Source organism: Myxocyprinus asiaticus, chromosome 6, assembly GCF_019703515.2.
Source record: "Myxocyprinus asiaticus isolate MX2 ecotype Aquarium Trade chromosome 6, UBuf_Myxa_2, whole genome shotgun sequence".
Lineage (NCBI taxonomy): Eukaryota > Metazoa > Chordata > Actinopteri > Cypriniformes > Catostomidae > Myxocyprinus > Myxocyprinus asiaticus.
In genome coordinates, this window is record NC_059349.1 from 8,355,902 (window position 1) to 8,378,082 (window position 22,181).

Genomic DNA, 22,181 nt, shown 5'->3' on the forward strand with positions numbered 1-22,181 from the left:
AATCTCTTGACAGAAGTTAAAGCTCCGTCCCCCAGACTCTGAATTAACAGGGAGTAATACACTGATGCCTCATGACCTTTTTCAAAAGCAGTAATCTCCTCTCCCAAAGTATCTGCCGCTTTATGAGGGTGTGAACTACACCCAAATATATTACAGCGCAGGTGGCGCAGCTATAAATACCTATAGAACCGAGATCTGGGAATCTCAAAGTGTTGAACCAAATTTTCAGAAGATCTAAACACTCCACTCTCATATAGGTCACAGAGTGTAGTAACCCTCACAATCCACTCTGACCAGCAGTAAGGGGACCTTTCCATACATTATTTAGGGTTCAGCCATATGCTCGAAACAACATTTAAACAGATGTCCGAATTAAACACTCTGGACACTTTTGTCCATACCGTGTGCACATGCGAGATTATGGGGTGTGATTTAACTTCTCTGGTTAGTTTAATAGAAAGGCTTTGTAATGGCAAAATAGGGGCAAGAACTTCCTGTTCAATACAAAACCAGGGAGGGGCTCTCTCAGGTGGAAGCGACCAATGAGCCAAATGTCTGAGACCAAATGCATAATAATAAAACAAAATCTTAGGTAGGCCTAGCCCACCTTTGTCAATCGGCCTATGTAACTTATTAAAATGTGATTTGGGACAATTACCATTCCAAATGAAGGACTTCACTATACTATCAAATTGCTTGAAATAAGAGAGGGGAACATCTACAGGGAGAGACTGTAACAAGTAGTTAAATTTTGGAATACAATTCATTTTAATAACATTAACCATCCCAATCATAGATAAATGTCATGAAGCCCACCTTCCCACATCACTGGAAACCTTTAATTAAGGGGTCAAAATTAACTCCAACCTGCCAAAATAAAAAAATTTGCTGGGAATAAAATGCCCAAATACTTAATGCCCTGTTTGGGCCATTGGAAGGCGCCCGGCTGAAAAGCCGTTACTGGGCAGTACGCTGTCAGAGCCAAAGCTTCGGATTTAGACCAACTGACTCTGTATCCTGAGAATTTAGAAAAGGAATTAATAATTCTGTGGAGGCAAGGCATAGATCTAGTTGGAGACAAATAACAAAATATAATCTGTGTAAAGCATAAGTTTATGCGCCATACTTCCCACCATCACCCCTGGAAAATCATCTTCCCTTCTTATCGTGGCTGCTAATGGTTCCAGGGCAAGACAGAACAATAATGGGGAAAGAGGGTAACCCTGCCGGGTGCCCCTATCCAGAGTAAAATAATCTGAAATTAATCCATTCGTTTGTAACACCGCTACCGGGTGTCTATAAAGTAACTTAATCCATCCAATTAAAGTTTTCCCGAACCAGTATATTTCCAAAATCTTAAATAGAATCCCATTTTACCATATCAAACGCCTTTTCGGCATCAAGTGAGATGGCAGCGACCTGATCAGTCTGATCATTCACCACTGACCACATGATACTGATGAAATGCCTAATATTATCAGAAGAGCTACAACCCCAAATAAACCCCACCAGATCTATATGTATAAGAGATGTCATAACTTTAATTAATCGGTTAGCCAGAATTTTTTATAATATTTTAACATCTAGCTGGATCAGGGAAATTGGATGGTAACTCTTACACACGCTTGGATCTTTGTCTTTTTTAAGAATCAGCTGATCCGGGCTTATGTCATGGTTGGCGGAAGCTTTCCATTCTTTAATGATTCTGTATAAACTTCTAACAAAAGTGGAGCCAGTTCTGTAGCTCCTCCAATGTTATCTCAGAATAAGATAATTTTTTTGCTCAATCATCAGTTTAGGGAGTTCTAATGGTTCCACAAAGTTTCTAATATCTTCATCAGTAGACGAAGACATGGAACTATAGAGATCAATATAGAATTCTTTAAAAGCATTATTAATTTCAATGGCCAAGGTAAATATCTTAACATCAGCACATTTCACTGAGAGAATGGTAGAAGGATTGTCCCCTGACTCAAAGTATGACTGTCTTGTCCTGAATAGCCAAAACTCCACCTTCGAAATAGTATAATATGTGTATTTCAATCGGGTCAATTCTCTGAGGCCATCAGATGACAGTTGGCGCTTCAGCTCTGCCTCGGCACTTTTAATCTTCCCTTCCAACTCCACGAGTTTTCGTGCTTTGAATTTTTGGTGAATGATCCGTACTGTATGATCCAGCCACGGGCTGTTCTCACTGCTACCATCAGGTAGGCGGTATCGCAGCATCAGGACCCGCACCAGCCGACTCCATGACAGTTTCTTCCCCCAAGCAATCAGACTTCTGAACTCTTGATCTCCCACAATCAAAATACATCAGCACTGCACTTTATTACCCTTATATCTCACACCGGACTGTCATAAATTATATTATTATTATATTATATTCTCTCTTAACAACTGACTATCAACCGACAGCCTGAATGTCAATACAGTACAATACTGTACATTCTATATATACTATATATACTTTTTTATATATTTTAATTTTTATTGAATAATGTGTATAGTGCGTATTGTATACTGTACAGTGTATGTTATTATTTGTATATTGTTGAGTGTAATTATGTGTATATCAGATGTTTAAATTGTGCTGTGTTAATTTGATGTTACTGTAAATTGGTACTGTCTCATCACTGTCACGACTGCTATGTTGATCAGAACTGCACCCAAGAATTTCACACACCATTGCACTTGTGTATATGGCTGTGTGACAATAAAGTGATTTGATTTGATTTTGATTTGATCCAAACCCTAAGACTAACTCATCTGTCAGCATGATGTTGGTGAATCACGTTGTCTCTTTGTACATTACATCATTGTTTTGACTGATGCTCGCGTCCCTATGGAGTGTGCACGAGCGCGAGCATGAGCAACAGGTAGCTGGCTGCAATTCACTTAACGGCCACAGGTGTCATTAATAACAAGGGTTTCTGAATCTTACATACTGCACCTTTAAATTCCTGGTCTAACACAGAAGCACACCGACTACAAATCTTGTGAAAGATCTTACCATTAAATAAGTTAACATTTGCATTCATGATATCATACACAGCAACATGTTAAACAAAAATCTTACCAGCAGCTCGACACTCTCCGGTCCCACCGAAACCGACGAATTCCGCGATTCCCACCTGGATGCTGAGGCATGCACACTTTGCGGTGCAGGGCTAATATTTTGAGGTATGTTGCAGTTATGCACTTATGTTAATTGGATTAGGTCCAAAGGATTTCTTCCTTCCCTTTGATGCTATGTTTAAGGGTGTCATATCTCAAGTTAAACACTTGTACCTACAGAATACCCAAAACATACAATGTATTCTTACTTGGTTAGACCTTATGACTTCAGCATGAATAGCAAAATCATATGTGTTGACTGATGTTCCTGATCATCTCCAATAAAGTATACATTTGCAAGTCCTTCTACCAATTCCAGTGTCCTCAGGAAGTGATGGGAGTTCTGGCTCCAGGAAGAGTCTGTTTGTTACAGTATATCCTATGCCTCCTGCTGAAATTATACATGATTTTCTTGTAAATATAAGTAAAAAATGTTTTACTAATATATTTTACTACTTTTGGCCAAGTTTCACATGCAAAAGTGCAAATATCCTTATCATAAACCACATTTTAAAGCATTTCTCAATGAATTTTAACAGTATTTTAAAACACTCAAACTCTCACCGCTCTGGAACAACAAACAACAACAACAATCAATTGCAGTAAGTCATGGCATCCACTCATGTTATTTCTTCCTGCATTGCCTGTCACATGTATACAATAGCTTCTTCCATCAGCAGTGAGGGATTCACATGTGATAAATGTAAGGAATTAGTCAGGCTGACGGAGAAGGTTAATGAATTAGAGACAGGCATCCAAACGCTAGTGGAGGTCAGTGAGAAATAGAAGCCAGTAAATAATGTTTCGGATGCAGGCAGTACAGAGAGCAACACACACACTTTGGTTCTGGCTGTAGAGCCCCCCCATCAGGGCGTTTGGGTGACGTCTCGGCGGCATACTCGATCAGCAAAGTAACACCACTCTCCCGTTCCTGTTAGGGTTTCCAAACGATTCTCCCCACTCAGTGATGCACCCACTGAGAATCATGTTGAAAGAGCCCTAATAATTGTTGATTCTATTGTAAGGAACGTGGAAATAGAGACTCCAGCCACTATTGTTAAATGCATTTTGGTTGCCAGAGCATCTGACATCAGATCAAATTTACAAGTGCTGGCTAATTGTAATGTTTAATGTGTTTGTTCATGTGTTTCATGTCATGTGGTCCCCATGTCATGTGATTTCATGTTTCCCTCCATGTTCATGTGTCTTGTTTTCATTGGTTTATTGTCTAGTTACCAAGTTATCAGTTCTGTCTTGTCATTGGTTAACTTGTTTGTCTTGTTACCCTTGTCCATGTATTTAAGCCTCATGTTTGCCATTGTCCATTGTCAGGTATTGTTTGTTTGTGTAATGATGGTTTAAGTCAAGTCATGTTTATAGTGAAGTCATGTTATGTCAAGTTATAGTCAAGTCCATGTTTTGTATTTGTTCACATTTGTAGTTAGGGTTTTTGGATTTCACGTTTGGAAATAAAAGTGCACTTGGGTTCATCACACATCATCGTCTCTTCGTCTACCTGTTGCCAGCCAATGTTACAGAACACCTGACCGACCAAAATGAACCCAGCAATCCAGCTTCTTCGTTTTCACCAGAGGAATCGATCCCTGGAAAATTATTTGGAGGACTTCTGTGCTCTGGCCTGCCGGGTGGACTTTAATGAAGTCACCCTCAAGGACATTTTCCGGGTGGGATTGGATGACCCAGTCTCTTCCCTGATGCCTGGCGGTCACAGTCCCCTCAATCTGGCTCAGTATATTGACCTTGCCCTGCAGATAATTGGTTCTACATTCACTGTGGGGGAGGCGGATGCCGAGCCGGAGTCCCACGTCATGGCTGCCAAGCCAGAGTCCCACGTCATGGCCGCCAAGCCAAGAGTCCCACGTCATGGCCGCCAAGCCAAGAGTCCCACATCATGGCCGCCAAGCCAAGAGTCCCACGTCATGGCCGCCAAGCCAGAGTTCCTCATCATGGTCGCTGAGCTAGCGCCATCTTTTGCCCCGGATCCTGAGTCTGCTCCATGCCACGTCACAGCCACACCTCAGCCTGCTCCATGCCATGTCACAGCCACGCCTGAGTCTGCTACATGCCACGTCACAGCCACGCTTCAGTGTGCTTTGTGCCATGTCACAGCCAAGATTCATTCAGATCCATGCAAGGTCTCAGGCTCACCTCTGGCCAATGAACCAGCATTGCAGGCCTTGTTTGTTCCAGATCCATCTCCCACTGGGCTATTTGAGCTGGAATTGGTTCCCGCCCTTGTGCCCACCCTTAGTTCTCCTAATCAGGCAAGGGGAACTTTTGACCCTCCGACCCCGCCTAGACCCTCCGAGCCCTGGACTCCGCCTTTATCCTTCGATCCCTCAGTCCCACCATGGCCCTATTTCCCTTCAGCTCCATTGTGGTCCTTCAGCCAGTCGGCTTCTCTGGGATCCCTTGTCCCTCCGGCTCCGCCTTGGTCAGTCAGTCACCTGGCTCCGCCTGGCCTCTCCTATCCTCCATCTTTTCTTCATCACTCTGAGCCTGCAGCTTTACCAAGGACCTCCTTCCCTATGGCCTCAGTCCCACTGGCTCTGCCTCTGTCTTCCGATCCCCCATCTTCACTTTGGTCCTCTGAGCCTACGGCACTACCATGGTCCTCTGAACCTCCGGCTCCACCATGTCCCTTCGAGCCATTGGCTACTCTCCGGGTACCAAGTTCCCTGGTGTCGCCCTTCAAGTCTCTCACAGCTCTGCCTTCCATGGCTCTGCCCTTCAAGTCTCTCAAGGCTCCGCCCCTCGAGCCTCTCATGGCTCCACCTTCCACTGGTGTTGCCCTGATCCCATGCTCCACGCCCTGTCTTGCCAAGCCATGCCTCACGACCCCCACCCCACAGCTCCCTACAGAACTTTGGGATTATGTCATGTTTCATGTGTTTGTTCATGTTCTGGGGCATCGGGAGCCACCCCTAGTGGGGGGATATGTAATGTTTAATGTGTTTGTTCATGTGTTTCATGTCATGTTTCCCTCCATGTTCATGTGTCTTGTTTTCATTGGTTTATTGTCTAGTTACCTTGTTATCAGTTCTGTCTTGTCATTGGTTAACTTGTTTGTCTTGTTACCCTTGTCCATGTATTTAAGCCTCATGTTTGCCATTGTTTGTTTGTTTGTGTAATGTTGGTTTAAGTCAAGTCATGTTTATACCAAGTTTATAGTCAAGTCATGTTATGTCAAGATATAGTCAAGTCCATGTTTTGTATTTGTTCACGTTTGTAGTTAGGGTTTTTGGATTTCACATTTGGAAATAAAACTGCACTTGGGTTCATCACACATCATCATCTATTCGTCTACCTGTTGCCAGCTAATGTTACACTAATGCTAAACGTAGATTTTCTAAAATTGTTATTCATGTCGACACTAACGATGTCCGGCTTCGCTAGTCAGAAATCACTAGAGATAATGTTAAAGAGGTGTGTGAATTTGCAAAAACGATGTCAGACACTGTAATATGCTCTGGCCCTCTCCCTGCTTGTCATGGTGATGAGGTTTATAGTTGATTAGTGTCACTGAATGGCTGGATGTCTGAATGGTGTCTGGAGAATAGAATAGGATTTATAGACAATTGGAAGAGTTTTTGGGGTAGACATGGCCTGCTAAAGAGAGACGGACTCCATCCCTTCAGGGAAGGTGCTGCTCTCCTCTCTAGTAATTTGGCTCATAGTCTTAATAATGATAGTATCTGACTAACTGGGGCCCAGGTCAGGAAGCAGACAAACTGGTTAATCCGAACATCTGCTAGCTGCCTTGAGACGTCACACAGGTCACATAAACTATAATACATAGATTTCTAGATATCACATTGAGACTGTGTCTGTTCCACGAACTACCAAACACAAAACTCTCTCTAAATAATTTAGAAAAATTTGATTAAGGTCAAACTTGAACAAAATAAAAAAATTAAAGATAAACATCATATGAAAGTAGGGCTACTAAACATTAGATCTCTTTCTACCAAAGCACTAATTGTAAATTAAATTATTACAGATCATAGTTTGGATGTGCTCTGTTTGACTGAAACCTGTCTTAAACTGGATGAATATATTAGTTTAAATGAATCTACTCCCCCAGATTATAGTTATAAACATGAGCCTCGTCTGAAGGGTCGAGGAGGCGGTGTTGCTACAATTTACGGTGTTACTCAGGGGACAGGATATAAATTTAAATCTTTTGAACTAATAATGCTTAATGTGACACCGTCAGATATAAATAAAAAAAACTCTGTCGACTTTTACCCTTCCTACAGTATATAGACCACCCAGGCCTTATTCTGATTTCCTTGGTGAATTTGCAGTTTTTTTCTCAGATCTTGTAGTTACTGTAGATAGAGCTTTAATTGTTGGTGATATGGTATATTTTTTATTTAATCATTTAGTATGTAATTATATGAAGTGATTATAGTGTGTTTTATCCGTATAAATTGAAATAGTTATGCTTTTGCTAGTGTGAAAGAAAATATAATAGTTAGGTTCTTTGCAGCTAGAAAAAGCATTGTGATCACGAGTTCAAATGGAACATCCTGTTTTTGAAAGACAAATGTCTCTTTATTATAAAGAGCATGCATCTGATCATATGACAAACTTGGAGTAACATAGAATGTATACAAATGCATCCTAAAAGATATTTTGCTGATATCACTTGGAAATCTGCTGAGGAGAAAAACACTTGTAAACAAAGGAACTATACACAAGTACATCCTATATAAGCCTGTCATAAATTAAGGAGGGGAGAAGCCACAGGTGCTTCTTCCCTGGCCGGGTGGTACGAATAAATGCTTTTGGAATCAGAACTTTGTGTCTACAGAAATCTTTGACTCGACTGCACTTCGATTGCTGTGTTGAAGAAACCTACCATGACAGTGACTTCAACATTCATATAGATAATGAAAATGACACATCGGGATTAGCATTTATCGATATTCTCATCTCTCTTGGAGTCAGACAAAATGTAACAGGACCAACTCATCTGCATAATCATACGCTAGATTTAATTCTGTCATATGGAGTTGATGTTGATATTATAGGAATTCTGCTGCAGAGCGATGACATCTCGGCTCATTACCTCGTCTCTTGTATGCTGCGATCAGCAAATGTTACTCAGTCTACACCATGCTATCGTTCAGGTAGAATTATTCTTTCAACCACTAAAGATAGCTTCACTAATAATCTTTCAGATCTATCTCATACACTCCGGAATCCCCAAAGCCTAAAAGAACTTGATGAAATAACAGAAAATATAAATACAGTCTTCTCTAGCACTCTTGATAGTGTGGCCCCCTTCTATTAAAGAAAATAAAGAAAAAAGCCCTGCACCATGGTACAATGATCACACTCATGCTCTCAAGAGAGCAGCTCAGAAAATGGAGCACAAGTGGAAGAATACAAAATTAGAGTTATTTTGCGGTGCATGGAAGGATAGTGTCTGTAGCTACAGACAGGCACTAAAAGCAGCCAGGTCAGCATATTTTAGCAAACTCATAGAAAATAACCACAACAGTCCTAGGTGTTTATTCAGTACTGTGGCTAAATTGGTTAGGAATAAAGCCTCAACAGAACAAGATATTCCATCCCAGCACAAGAGTAATGACTTCATGAATTTCTTTACTGATAAAATTGAAATAATCAGAAATAAAATTGGGAGTTATGCAATCATCTGTCACAGTATCCCAGAAAACAGTATCTCCTAATTTTCCTCACGTGCAATTTCAATCCTTCACTGTCATAAGTCATGAAGAGCTATCAAAACTTATCGAAACATCAAAAGCCACAACATGTATGTTAGATCTAATACCAACCAAGCTCTTAAAAGAGGTATTCCCTGTAATCTCCTTAGTATTATTAACTCCTCACTATCCTTAGGACATGACCCAAGTAAATTTAAAATGGCAGTTATCGAACTGCTTATTAAGAAGCCACAACTTGATCCTGGAGAACTGGCTAATTATAGACCATTTTCCCGTATATGTTGAAAATACTAGAAGGTAGTATCCTCCCAAATATGTTCATTTCTACAGAGAAATAGTACATATGAACAATTTCATTCAGGATTTAGGCCACATCACAGTACAGAGACTGCACTTATCAGTGTTACAAATGACTTGCTCTTATCATCTGATCGCGGCTGCATTTCACTTCTAGTGCTTTCAAATTTTAGTGCTGCATTCGACACAATAGATCATGACATTCTCTTGAATAGGCTAGAGAATTATGTTGGTATTTTTGGAGTTGCATTAGCATGGTTTAGGTCCTATTTAGCAGACCGCTACCACTTTGTCTATGTAAATTTATTTTTATTTATTTATTTTATTTACAGGGGCAATGCACATTAATGAACATGTCTGTAAATGTGCCAGAATTAGCCAAATGGCTATTTTAAATCTGTAGACCCTTGACAGAATGTTAAGTCACCCTAAAAAACAAAGCATTTTATATTAATAAAAAAAAAACAAAAAAAACGCAAACTACATTATCAAATACTAATTAAAAAATACAAGCACATAATTGATTCCAAGCACAATAAATCATATTAAATACATTATATTAGTAGGAAATTTTATCTAAACTCATATTGTGCTACGTAAGAGGTCAGAGAGATAGCGACAGGTGAATAACAATTAACCAAGAACAATTATTACAGACAAGCTAAAATTGGATAAAATAAAAGTCTAAAGTAGACAGTGCTGAGTATTAATTAACCATTTTTTAAGATGAAACTTAAAAGAACCGTATGTATCCAGTCCTCTAATTGTTAATGGGATAGAGTTCCATTCCTTTGCAGCTTTAACGGAAAATACAGACTGACTAAATTTACACTTTCAGAGGGGAATAATACAGTCCCCTCTTGCCTCTTGCAGTTGTTCATATGTTAACATACTGTTTTAACGGGAGGTCAAGCTATGTATAGTCTTAAGCATAAGACAAACATCTACATATTTGATCATGTTTTCCCAACGAAGCAGATTATATATTTTTTAATATTGAACAATGATGAAAATAAACCAATTTCTTATCAAGAGTTTTTAGTGATTGTTTATACAGAGACTCCAATGGTTTTATAGTAGTTGTACTAGCTTGTGACCAAGTTGTTAAACAATAAGCAATATGAGAAATGACTATAGAATGTACATACATCATAGCGGCCTCTGTAGACATACAATCTCGAATAAATCTAAAATTTGAGAGACTAAATTTGACCCGATTACAGACCTTTTTAACCTGAGCTTTGAAAGAAAGTCTGGAATCAATTAAAACTCCAAGGTACTTATATTCAGATACAACTTGTAGCCTTTCCCCTGATCCAAAAACATCTGGCACTACACTTGAACTATTTGTTTTGGTAAAAAACATACACACTGTTTTAGAGATATTTAATTGTAAACAGCATTGTTCTAACCAAGCTGTTACATGAACCATGGATTTTGTAAGTTCATTAGCAACTTGTGACACACTGCTCCCATGTATATAAATAACAGTGTCATCTGCATACATTTGGATGTTAGTGTCGGGACAAACAGATGGAAGATCATTAATGTACAAAGTAAATAGCAATGGACCCTGTGTTTGACCTGACAAATACGATTCTATCCAACTCAAAGTCTCTGGAGAAAAATTAAAACCTAATAATTTAGACATAAGAATTCTATGGTTAACAGTGTCAGATGCTTTCTTAAGTTCAAGAAACACTGTTCAAACAACCCCACCTTTACTTTTTCAATGAAGTAACAGTTTTCCATCTCAGTTGAGTAGTTTGCTCTGAATCCAAATTGCATTGGATGCATGGCAAATGAACTAGTATTCAGATGATCAGTAATTTGCGCAGCTATCAATTTCTCTGCAACCTTTGACACTATAGGTAAAAGACTAATAGGCCTGTAATTACTGGCACAATGAAAATCTCCACTTTTGAATATAGGTACAACAACAGATTACTTCCAAGCACATGGAAAAGTCACCTGAAGAATTGAAAGGTTGATAATTTTGGTGATGGGATTAATTAGTGACACACTAAGCTCTTTAAGCATTACTACATCCATACCAAATATATCCTTTGCTCTGGATGGTCTAAGAGATATAATTGCTATTATGACATCTAATTTAGTGACAGCCTTTAAAGTAATGGCTTGTTCAACTGTATTAACTGGACAAACGTCTGTATACTCAGGGGAAAAACATTGTGCAATTGAGACTACAGAATCAATAAAGTAATGATTAAGTGCTACGGCCACTTCAGCTAGATTATTTGTCACCTTCCCATTTACTTTCAATTCGAGTGATGTTCTATCTTTTTTTTTTTTTTTTTGATGTCCTTTTAATTTATTTAACTCGTTCCAGATTATTTTAGAGTTACCTCTTGCGTGTTCAATTATCTTCAGGAAATAATCTGCCTTATCTTTTCTGAGTGTCATTACCACCTTGTTCCTTAACATAACAAAATGTTGTCTATCGTGACTTAATTTAGATCTATTTGCAGTTTTTAAAACACAATCTTTCATCAATTTTAAAATATCTGAATTTATCCAAGGGACAGTATGTTTTTTATTTTTATGACTAAATTTACAACTAAAATCTTTAATAGTGTTCTCTAATGTTTTGGAGAATATTTGACTATCTTCCTCCTGATCAATTCCCATTAATAAATCACCCAATTTGATCCGATGAACAGCACTTTTGAAGTCATCTAGTTTATGTTTTGGGATGCCAAAAGAATCATATTTCCTAACAAATGAATTAAATCTCTCACTAGATAATTTTCTGGCCACTAAAATCAAATTGTGGTCAGAGAGGCCTGTTAACATATTAAAAGATTTTAAAATTCTCTCAGCTTGGTTATTAAATATTAAATCAATCTGAGTCCTTGTTGAATTAGTTATTCTTGTAGGCCCATTAATCAGTTGCTTCAGATCAAAATGATCAGTTATCCGTTTAAGATTCTTTCTAACTATTTTGTCATCCCAATTAATATTTAAATCTCCCATAATAATAACCTCTTTGTTAAAATCAGATTGTTTTAGTAATTGCTGCAAATTTTCATAAAAACTACTATTAGAAGAGGGAGGATGATAAATTACAATTAATACAAAGGACATTTGTGATGATAAAGTAATATTCAGGCCAATACATTCCAAGTCCATAGAGTTTAACCAAGGGATTTCATTACACTGGATACTAGCTTTCACATAAATCATGCCTCCACCACCCTTAGAACCAACTCTGTCTCACCTATACAGTTTAAAACCAGGTACTTTTAATACTGCTGATGGGGAATTTACATGGATCCATGTCTCAGATAAACAAAGAAAATCTAAGTTAGAGTCCAGTAGAAGATGATGAATTTGATCACTTTTTGATATAACACTTTGTATATTCAAATGACCACCTAAAAAACCCTTTGGCTTAGCTTTAGGATCCCAAATTGTTCTTGATTGATTTACTGTCCGAAAGATCCCCCACTTCCTGTTCTTTAAAATCGCTTGATTTACAAATTTCCTTTTTACGTTTTGCATAGTCTCTTCAACTACATGAGAAGTACCTAAACCAAAGTTCGCAGTACTGAAAATGTTCCACGGTCCAACCAGTACAGAGACCCCCTCTCTCCCCGAAGCCATCGAAACACACCATTCCATCTGTAACTCCACGTCACTCCTGAGGAATAAATGAGGAATTGTCAAACCAAACAAAAGTAAAGTATGGAGTGCCACAGGGATCGGTTTTAGGGCCTCTGCTTTTCTCCTTGTATATGCTTCCCCTGGTAGATATTATCAGGAATCGTGGAATACGTTTCCACTGTTATGCCGACGATACCCAATGTTATATTTCTTCAAAACCTGATGAGATTTCACAATTCTCCAAATTAGCAGAGTGTATCAATGGATATGGATGGATGGCCAGAAATTTCCTTCCACTCAATTCCGACAAAACAAAGGTACTAATTATTGGACCAAAAACCTCTAAAAACAAGCCGCTAAAATATAATTTGACTCTTGATGAATGTGCTGTTACATCGTCTTCATCAGCGAAGAACTTAGGTGTTATATTTCATACCAATCTATCCTTTGAAAATCAAATTACAAATGTTTTAGAACAGCATTCTTCCACCTAAGAAATATTGCTAAATTACAACACATGCTCTCTGTTGCTGATTCCGAAAAACTGATTCATGCATTCATGACCTTAAGACTAGATTATTGTAATGCATTATTGGGAGGATGTCCAGCAAGATCAACAAATAAACTTCAATTGGTTCAAAATGCAGCAGCCAGAGTGCTGACTAGAACCAAGAAATATGATCATATTAGCCCCATTTTATCGTCGTTACATTGGCTACCTGTTAAATTTCTTATTAATTTTAAAATTCTGTTAACTACGTACAAAGCTTTGAATGGTCTAGCTCCGCAGTACTTAAGTGACCTTCTGCCTCACTATATTCCATCACGTTCATTACGATTGCAAAATTCTGGCCTGTTAATAGTTCCTAGAATACCAAAATCCACAAAAGGAGGTAGATCCTTTAATATTTGGCTCCTAAACTATGGAATAGTCTCCCTAACACAGTTCGAGATGCAGACACCTAACTCAATTTAAGTCTAGACTAAAGACTTATCTATTTAGCCAAGCATACACCTAATTTATCCTTTCAACTCACAATTAGGCTGCTTTAGTTAGGTCTGCTGGAACCAGAAACCAGAAACATTGATTGTGATCTATAAATCTGCAATAAATTGAATGGCATCTATGCTAATATTATTCTATTTGTTTCCCTTTCCCAACCTCGGGACTCCTATCCTGAGGTCACCAGAACCGGCTGGATCCAGCTCCATTCCTGCTTTGTGTTGGACTCCACTGCTACATGTCGCTGAGTGATGATGACTAACAGCAGCCAGTGCCAGCCAAACATAACTTCAGTCTATTACGATGGACTTCAGAGGATGAACTGATGCCAACTCCAACCATAAGACATGGGATACTTCATATGCCATTGCCTGAACCTTAGATTTAGGATAGACCTCACTGAAATTACCGGCCGGTTGAACTGCGATGCACCTAACTGATCTCTGCCTGCATCACCTCAGTCTAATGATGGACTACACTCTTGAAATGGAATACATAGACTATCAATTAATTGCCAACAAAACCCTTCATCAGCCAACTAACAAGGACAATTGCATGTGAACTTCTGCAGTTAATCCAGGATGGACTTCAAAGACATTAGTCATTAATCTTACAATTCATACAAAATCTTTATTTATCAAGCTATGCGTTCAGGTTTTAAACCTTGCTCAGCATTTTGTCATATTTATTACAAGTTAAATCAATGGTACATGACAAGAAGTTTGTATCGTATTTTTGTAAGCGTATTTTTTTCTCTCAATTGTTATTAACTTTCTGGCTACATCATCAGGTTGCCTACATGTAATGCCAGCAAGTTTTTTACCCTAAGAGACGATATTTTGTATTACTTAATGTATTCACAAGTTACTTGACCCTTGTGTTCTTAATTACGTGCATGAAACACGCATTTTCTTAATCTTTTTGAAACTTTTTTTGTCGGGCATCGCAAGGGCTGCTCTTGGGGTCCTTGCAATGTGAGGACACAAATAATTAAACCATTCTATCAATATTTTATAAATTTCTTATCATTTCAGCACATTTATTATGACTTTTATCAATGTTGCACATCTAACTGTAAAAAAAGATTGATTATGAAAACTACTTATTACATATTCTGTTACATGTAATACAATTATATTGTATACAAATTCTGTTGATTGCAGAAGTCACTTGTCCTGCCATCTCTATGATGTCACAACCAACTTACACCAGGGGAGTGACACCAAGATGGACACTCCACAATGGAAATTAGTTTGCAGCACTATTGTCTATTATTGTCTGTTGTGCTCCTTGAAACAACCACACCGTCTTTTTCCAGAGCAGCCTGTATTTCTCCTGAGGTTACCTGTGGGTTTTTCTTTGTATCCCGAACAATTCTTCTGGCAGTTGTGGCTGAAATCTTTCTTGGTCTACCTGACCGTGGCTTGGTATCAAGAGATCCCCAAATTTTCCACTTCTTAATAAGTGATTGAACAGTACTGACTGGCATTTTCAAGTCTTTTGATATCTTTTATATCCTTTTCCATCTTATAGAGTTCCATTACCTTGTTACGCAGGTCTTTTGACAGTTCTATTCTGCTCCCCATGGCTCAGTATCTAGCCTGCTCAGTGCATACATGTGAGAGCTAACAAACTCATTGACTATTTATACACAGACAATAATTGTAATTTAAAAAGCCACAGGTGTGGGAAATTAAACTTTAATTGCCATTTAAACCTGTGTGTGTCACCTTGTGTGTCTGTAACAAGGCCAAACATTCAAGGGTATGTAAACTTTTGATCAGGGCCATTTGGGTGATTTCTGTTATCATTATGATTTAAAAAAGAGCCAAACAACTATGTGATAATAAATGGCTTCATATGATCACTATCCTTAAATAAAAGACAGTTTTTTTTTAGCATGAACAGTCATATTTTCAAAATCAATGCCAAAATTTCACAATTTCTGCCAGGGTATGAAAACTTTTGAGCACAACTGTATATAATGTTTACAACTAGTCTGTTGTTTGCAGAAATCATCTGTCTTGACTCCTCCATCACACCACCCACATATGCCAAGGGAATGACAAGAAGACAATGGAAATACCTTTGCAGGGCTTTTGGCATTACACTGACAGCCAAACATTAAGAGATGCATCCTACTCCTAAATTTTTTTTTTAATTAGTTTTGACCAATGGATTTAAAAAAAAAAAAAAAAAAAAAAAAAAGAAATTAAGAACACACAACCTCTAGAAGTCACTAACAACACGCATATGAAGTGTGTCTGGAAAAATATTAATTATTAATATTAAAGTAAATATGAATTACTTTTTCCAACATTAACTGGACTTTAAAGCTGACTTCAAACAACTAAGAGGAAAAAAAAAAGTATGCTTCATCAAGAAATATTTAAAACCATATATGTGATATTTCTATTTATAGCACTCTTCTCATCAAATCAAGTCTGCCTTGTCTCATTACATGATCCCTGCCATACTGTCTCCAAATGTTTATAGTGTGTGTTCATTAGTTCCATGCATTTATAGCCCTCCTTTTCCTCATGTCTTTGTCTTGCATTGTTTGGGTATTCTTTGGTTACATTTAGTGAGATCTTATTTATTTTTTAAGTGATGAAGTTTTTCCAGGCCTATACATTAAAAAGTTTACTAATTCAACCATTCTTACTTTTTTGGGGAATGACTGCTGAGCGACAGCTGTGGCACAGCTGGAACTTGACTCATAGGACAAACAGATGAGATGACCAATAATTTTGGAGTACAAGTCTGGTATTTTCACAAAAGTACGTAAAATAAAATGTTCTATAGTTTTTAAAGCACTATACTAAATTGTAAACAAAATACAGGCTTGTAGTGCATGTGTTTTGCACCCAATCTATTCCCCAATCTGTACTTGTGCTTCATTGCATATTTATTATTCTGCTGCAAAATGAAATGAAAATCAACTGTGCTAACATTGTCAATTGCTTCCCTGTCTTTACCTCAGGATCCCATCCCAAATTTACCAGAACCTGCCTGTCCAAGCTTTGGGTCCAGCCTCATGCACCACTCCTACAAAGCAATGACCACTAACCAGCCAACGAGGAACACTTTGATGACCACTGCCTGCATCATCTTCATCAAGAATAAACTTCTACCAACTGCAGCTTGTGCCACTTCGAACAGCAAATGACACTTTGCCAACCACTGCATCTCTTCAGTCCATTTTGGATGGACTCCAAAGACACTTAATCGTTACCCTTACAGTTTTAAACATTACTAACATAATGAAAAATTGCATCACTGAATCTATTCAATGAATACATGACTTGTATTACACTACTGTAAAGCAAAGTAATATGGGCATATATCTACAGGTGCATTTCAATAAATTAGAATGCCGTGGAAAAGTTCATTTATTTCAGTAATTCAACTCAAATTGTGAAACTCGTGTATTAAATAAATTCAATGCACACAGACTGAAGTAGTTTAAATCTTTGGTTCTTTTTATTGTGATGATTTTGGCTCACATTTAACAAAAACCCACCAATTCACTCTCTCAAAAAATTAGAATACATCATAAGACCAATAAAAAAAAACATTTTTAGTGAATTGTTGGCCTTCTGGAAAGTATGTTTATTTACTGTATATGTACTCAATACTTGGTAGGGGCTCCTTTTGCTTTAATTACTGCCTCAATTCGGCGTGGCATGGAGGTGATCAGTTTGTGGCACTGCTGTGGTGGTATGGAAGCCCAGGTTTCTTTGACAGTGGCCTTCAGCTCATCTGCATTTTTTGGTCTCTTGTTTCTCATTTTCCTCTTGACAATACCCCATAGATTCTCTATGGGGTTCAGGTCTGGTGAGTTTGCTGGCCAGTCAAGCACACCAACACCATGGTCATTTAACCAACTTTTGGTGCTTTTGGCAGTGTGGGCAGGTGCCAAATCCTGCTGGAAAATGAAATCAGCATCTTTAAAAAGCTGGTCAGCAGAAGGAAGCATGAAGTGCTCCAAAATTTCTTGGTAAATGGGTGCAGTGACTTTGCTTTTCAAAAAACACAATGGACCAACACCAGCAGATGACATTGCACCCCAAATCATCACAGACTGTGGAAACTTAACACTGGACTTCAAGCAACTTGGGCTATGAGCTTCTCCACCCTTCCTCCAGACTCTAGGACCTTGGTTTCCAAATGAAATACAAAACTTGCTCTCATCTGAAAAGAGGACTTTGGAACACTGGGCAACAGTCCAGTTCTTCTTCTCCTTAGCCCAGGTAAGATGCCTCTGACATTGTCTGTGGTTCAGGAGTGGCTTAACAAGAGGAATACGACAACTGTAGCCAAATTCCTTGACATGTCTGTGTGTGGTGGCTCTTGATGCCTTGACCCCAGCCTCAGTCCATTCCTTGTGAAGTTCAGCCAAATTCTTGAATCGATTTTGCTGGACAATCATAAGGCTGCGGTTCTCTTGGTTGGTTGTGCATCTTTTTCTTCAACACTTTTTCCTTCCACTCAACTTTCTGTTAACATGCTTGGATACAGCACTCTGTGAACAGCCAGCTTCTTTGGCAATGAATGTTTGTGGCTTACCCTCCTTGTGAAGGGTGTCAATGATTGTCTTCTGGACAACTGTCAGATCAGCAGTCTTCCCCATGATTGTGTAGCCTAGTGAACCAAACTGAGAGACCATTTTGAAGGCTCAGGAAACCTTTGCAGGTGTTTTGAGTTGATTAGCTGATTGGCATGTCACCATATTCTAATTTTTTGAGATAGTGAATTGGTGGGTTTTTGTTAAATGTGAGCCAAAATCATCACAATTAAAAGAACCAAAGACTTAAACTACTTCAGTCTGTGTGCACTGAATTTATTTAAAACACGAGTTTCACAATTTGAGTTGAATTACTGAAATAAATGAACTTTTCCACAACATTCTAATTTATTGAGATGCACCTGTATGTACTGTAAACCAAGAGTTAGATAAACTCCCCCAGCTCAGTTTTTTCTCAAGTTTTTTTTTTTCTCTATTAACGAAACGTCTTACGGAGTGGTTATTTTTTTTTTTTTTTTTTTTGACACTTTCTTCACTTGTTACACTTGATTTTGGCTTGTTCACTGGGGCCAAAGATGATATACTATAAAGCTGATCATTAAGGCATGATTTCTGCAAAGTTTATTTTAAACAGTGAACTATGAAAAGCACAACACATAAAAATAACTTAATGTTTAACATGTTTATTAAAAAAAAAAAAAAAACATTAATTAAAGGCATGTTTTGGTATGTTGGTTACACTTAAATGTTCCTCATACTCAAAGATGCATTGACACACCAATCAGCCATGACATTAAAAACCACCTGCCTAAGGCACTTTTCCACTGCACGTTACGGTTTGACTCGACTCTGTTCGCTTTACTTTTCTGAGCTTGCTTTTCCACTGCAGTTTAGTGCAGCCTCAACATGGGTGGGATCATAGTTGTGCTACAATACACAACAAAGGATCAATGAATGAATGGTGTTCTTGATTCTTGGCATGTGGCTGTTTTTCACAGCAAAACGACAAACTTTGTTTCAAAAGAGGCAGCAATACAAAATACAGCTAAAAAAAAACAGGAGAGTTTGGGAAATCATACACCAAAGCGCAGATGAGGACATCACTGTGTTAGCTCAAAGACGACGCATGAGGGTAAGCTAACCTGCCATCTAGCTTATAGCAATGACGCTGGTAGTGACGATTTTCTCTGACCAATCAGTGATCTGCTGGGTTTTGATGTCACATTTAGTATCGACTCAGCTCGCTTGGAACCTCGACCGAGGTGGTACTGAAAAAAGTACCAGGTACCATCCACAGTGGAAAACCCCCAAAAAGCAAGCAGAGTCGAGTCGAGCCATACCGTGCAGTGGAAAAGCCCCATAATATTGTGTAGGTCCCCCCCCCCGTGCTGCCAAAACAGCCCCAACCCGCATCTCAGAATAGCACTACTCTTCTCACCACAATTGTACAGAACGGTTATCTGAATTACCGTAGACTTTGTCTGTTGATCTCTCTCCTCAACAAAGCATTTCCTTCCACAGAACTGCTGCTCACTGAGTGTTTTTTGTTTTTGGCACCATTCTGAGTAAACTCTAGAGATGGCTGTGTGTGAAAATCCCAGGAGATCAGCAGTTACAGAAATACTCAAACCAGCCCATCTGGCAGCAACAATCATACCACGGTCCAAATCACTGAGATCATTTTCCCCCATTCTGATGGTTGATGTGAACATTAACTGAAGCTCCTGACCCATATCGGCATGATTTTATGCACTGCATTGCTGCCACATGATTGGCTGATTAGATAATCGAATGGATTATTGTTTGAGGCTGCTTAATTGGGTAATTTAAAAATGTTACTCCATTATGTTAAAATTAAGTGTAGAAATTATGTTTTCTGTCAAAGAATTTATTCTCTAAACCAAGAGGAATAATCTATTTTGGGTTTGGGTGTACTGGAAGCTTCTGTCACTGAAGATACTTTCCTTGAGTCTGTGAGACAACTTGGCAATAAAGATCCTTCTGGTTCTGAAGGCATGTGAAAACATTTCCCTATAGCGTGAATTCCTATGTGGTAATTAAAGTCTCTTTTTAATTTGAAACTCTCTCCACAGTGAGGGCATGAGTAGGGCTTTTCTCCAGTGTGATTTCTCATGTGGACTTTAAGGCTTCCATTCTGTGTGAAACTCTTTCCACAATGATGACACATGAAAGGCTTCTCTCCAGTGTGAATTCTCAGGTGGATATTTAGGCTTGCTTTCTTTATGAAACTCTTTCCACACTGACGGCATCGGAAATGCCTCTCTTCTTTGTGAATTCTCATGTGTTGCTTCAGGTTGATTTTCTTTATGAAACTCTTTCCACATTGAAGGCAGGTAAAGGGATTCTCTCCAGTGTGATGTCTCAAGTGACGATTCAAACTTTGTTTCAATGTGTAACTCTTTCCACACTGACGGCATGTGAAAGGCCTCTCTCCAGTGTGATGTCCCAAGTGACGATACAAACTTTGTTTCAATGTGTAACTCTTTCCACACTGATAGCAAACGTAACACTCCACTCCGGTGTGAATTCTCATGTGTTTTTCAAGACCTCTTCTACCTTTGCAACTCTTTCCACACTGATTGCATATGAAAGATTTCACTCTAGCATGAACTTCCATGTGTCTAAGGAGGGATATTTTGCATTTGAAACTCATTTCACACTGATTGCATGTGTAAGACTTTTCAGCGTGAATTCTCATGTGAGAATTCAAGCTTTCCTGACATGTGTAACTCTTTCCACACTGAGAACAAGTGAAAGATTTTTTGGATTTTGTTTCTTCAGTCTGTGAGCCATTAAAAGATTGTTCTCCAGTAATGACATCAACAGGTATCTGATACTGATGTTTCTCCTCCTCTTCATTCAGATCTTGACTTTCCTCTTTCAGCTCCATCAGGTCTAAAGTAAAAATATTAAATTGTTAAAAATAAATGCATCTCAAACTTGTATGACTTTTTTTCTTCAGAGGAACACAAATGAAGATATTTTAATGGAGATATTATGTGAATATATCCATACAATTTAAGTCAAGGGGTTCAACACTATTAAGCTCCAAAAAGGATATAAAGGCACCGTAAAGGTAATTAATTTGACTCAAGTGGTTTAATCCATGTGTTCTGTGTGTACAGTGTCCTGCGCATGAGTCAAGCGAGAAGTGTAATTGTGCTTCAAATCATGATCATGCCAAGGAGACTACAGGTGTCCAGATTTATAGTAAAAAAAAGAGTAACATTTTGGTCTGTTTCTCACACAAAACTGATTATAACTCTTCAGAAGACATGGATTAAACCACTCTAGTCATATGAATTACTTTTATGAAACCTTTATTTTTAGAGCTTGGAAGTTTTAGACCCCATTGATTTAAATTATATGGATATTAACACATCTTACATCAATTAATTTTTTAAAATTTGTGTTCTGCAGAAGAACAAGTCATTCGAGTTTGAGATGATAAAAAGGTGTGTAAAAGATAAGAGAATGATCATTTTGGGGTGAACTATTCCTTTATTTTTTTCCATTAAAAAAAGCTTCACAAAGCTAAAAGATGAACTTATTTGTTTGTACTGTATATTGTTTGTGTGATATAAACATTGATGTGACAACAATTTGTACGCCTTGACGAGACTTGCAATATGATGCACCAGCCACATGGACATCTTTTGACACTTTAGGGTCCTGTTTTAAGATTAAATGCGAGTCTCTATGAACCGCGTATTGAGATGAAGACCTGGAATATTATTATTTTTTCCCTTTTTTGTTTTGCATAAGAAAGAAATTCATATGGATTTTAATGAGGGTGAGTAAATTATGACAGAATTTAATTGCTGGGTGAACTATTCCTTTAAACAAAAATTTTTTTTAAATCTGAGTTTTTATTTTT

The 22,181-nt window shown here is 38.2% G+C and overlaps 1 protein-coding gene across 3 annotated transcripts in view; it reads right to left on the reverse strand.

The window, feature by feature from the left end:
• The window catches only part of LOC127442936 (gastrula zinc finger protein XlCGF8.2DB-like), a 426,143-nt gene that overhangs the window by 336,468 nt on the left and 67,494 nt on the right, over positions 1–22,181 (reverse strand). For 2 of the 3 annotated variants that reach the window (XM_051701339.1, XM_051701340.1), the window contains one exon: positions 17,259–21,199. In XM_051701339.1, the coding sequence (XP_051557299.1) occupies positions 20,172–21,199 (1,028 nt within the window). In that variant the 3' untranslated portion in view covers positions 17,259–20,171. Of the gene's footprint in view, positions 1–17,258; positions 21,200–22,181 lie in introns of those variants that run through there. The other variant, XR_007897552.1, reaches the window with a different exon arrangement.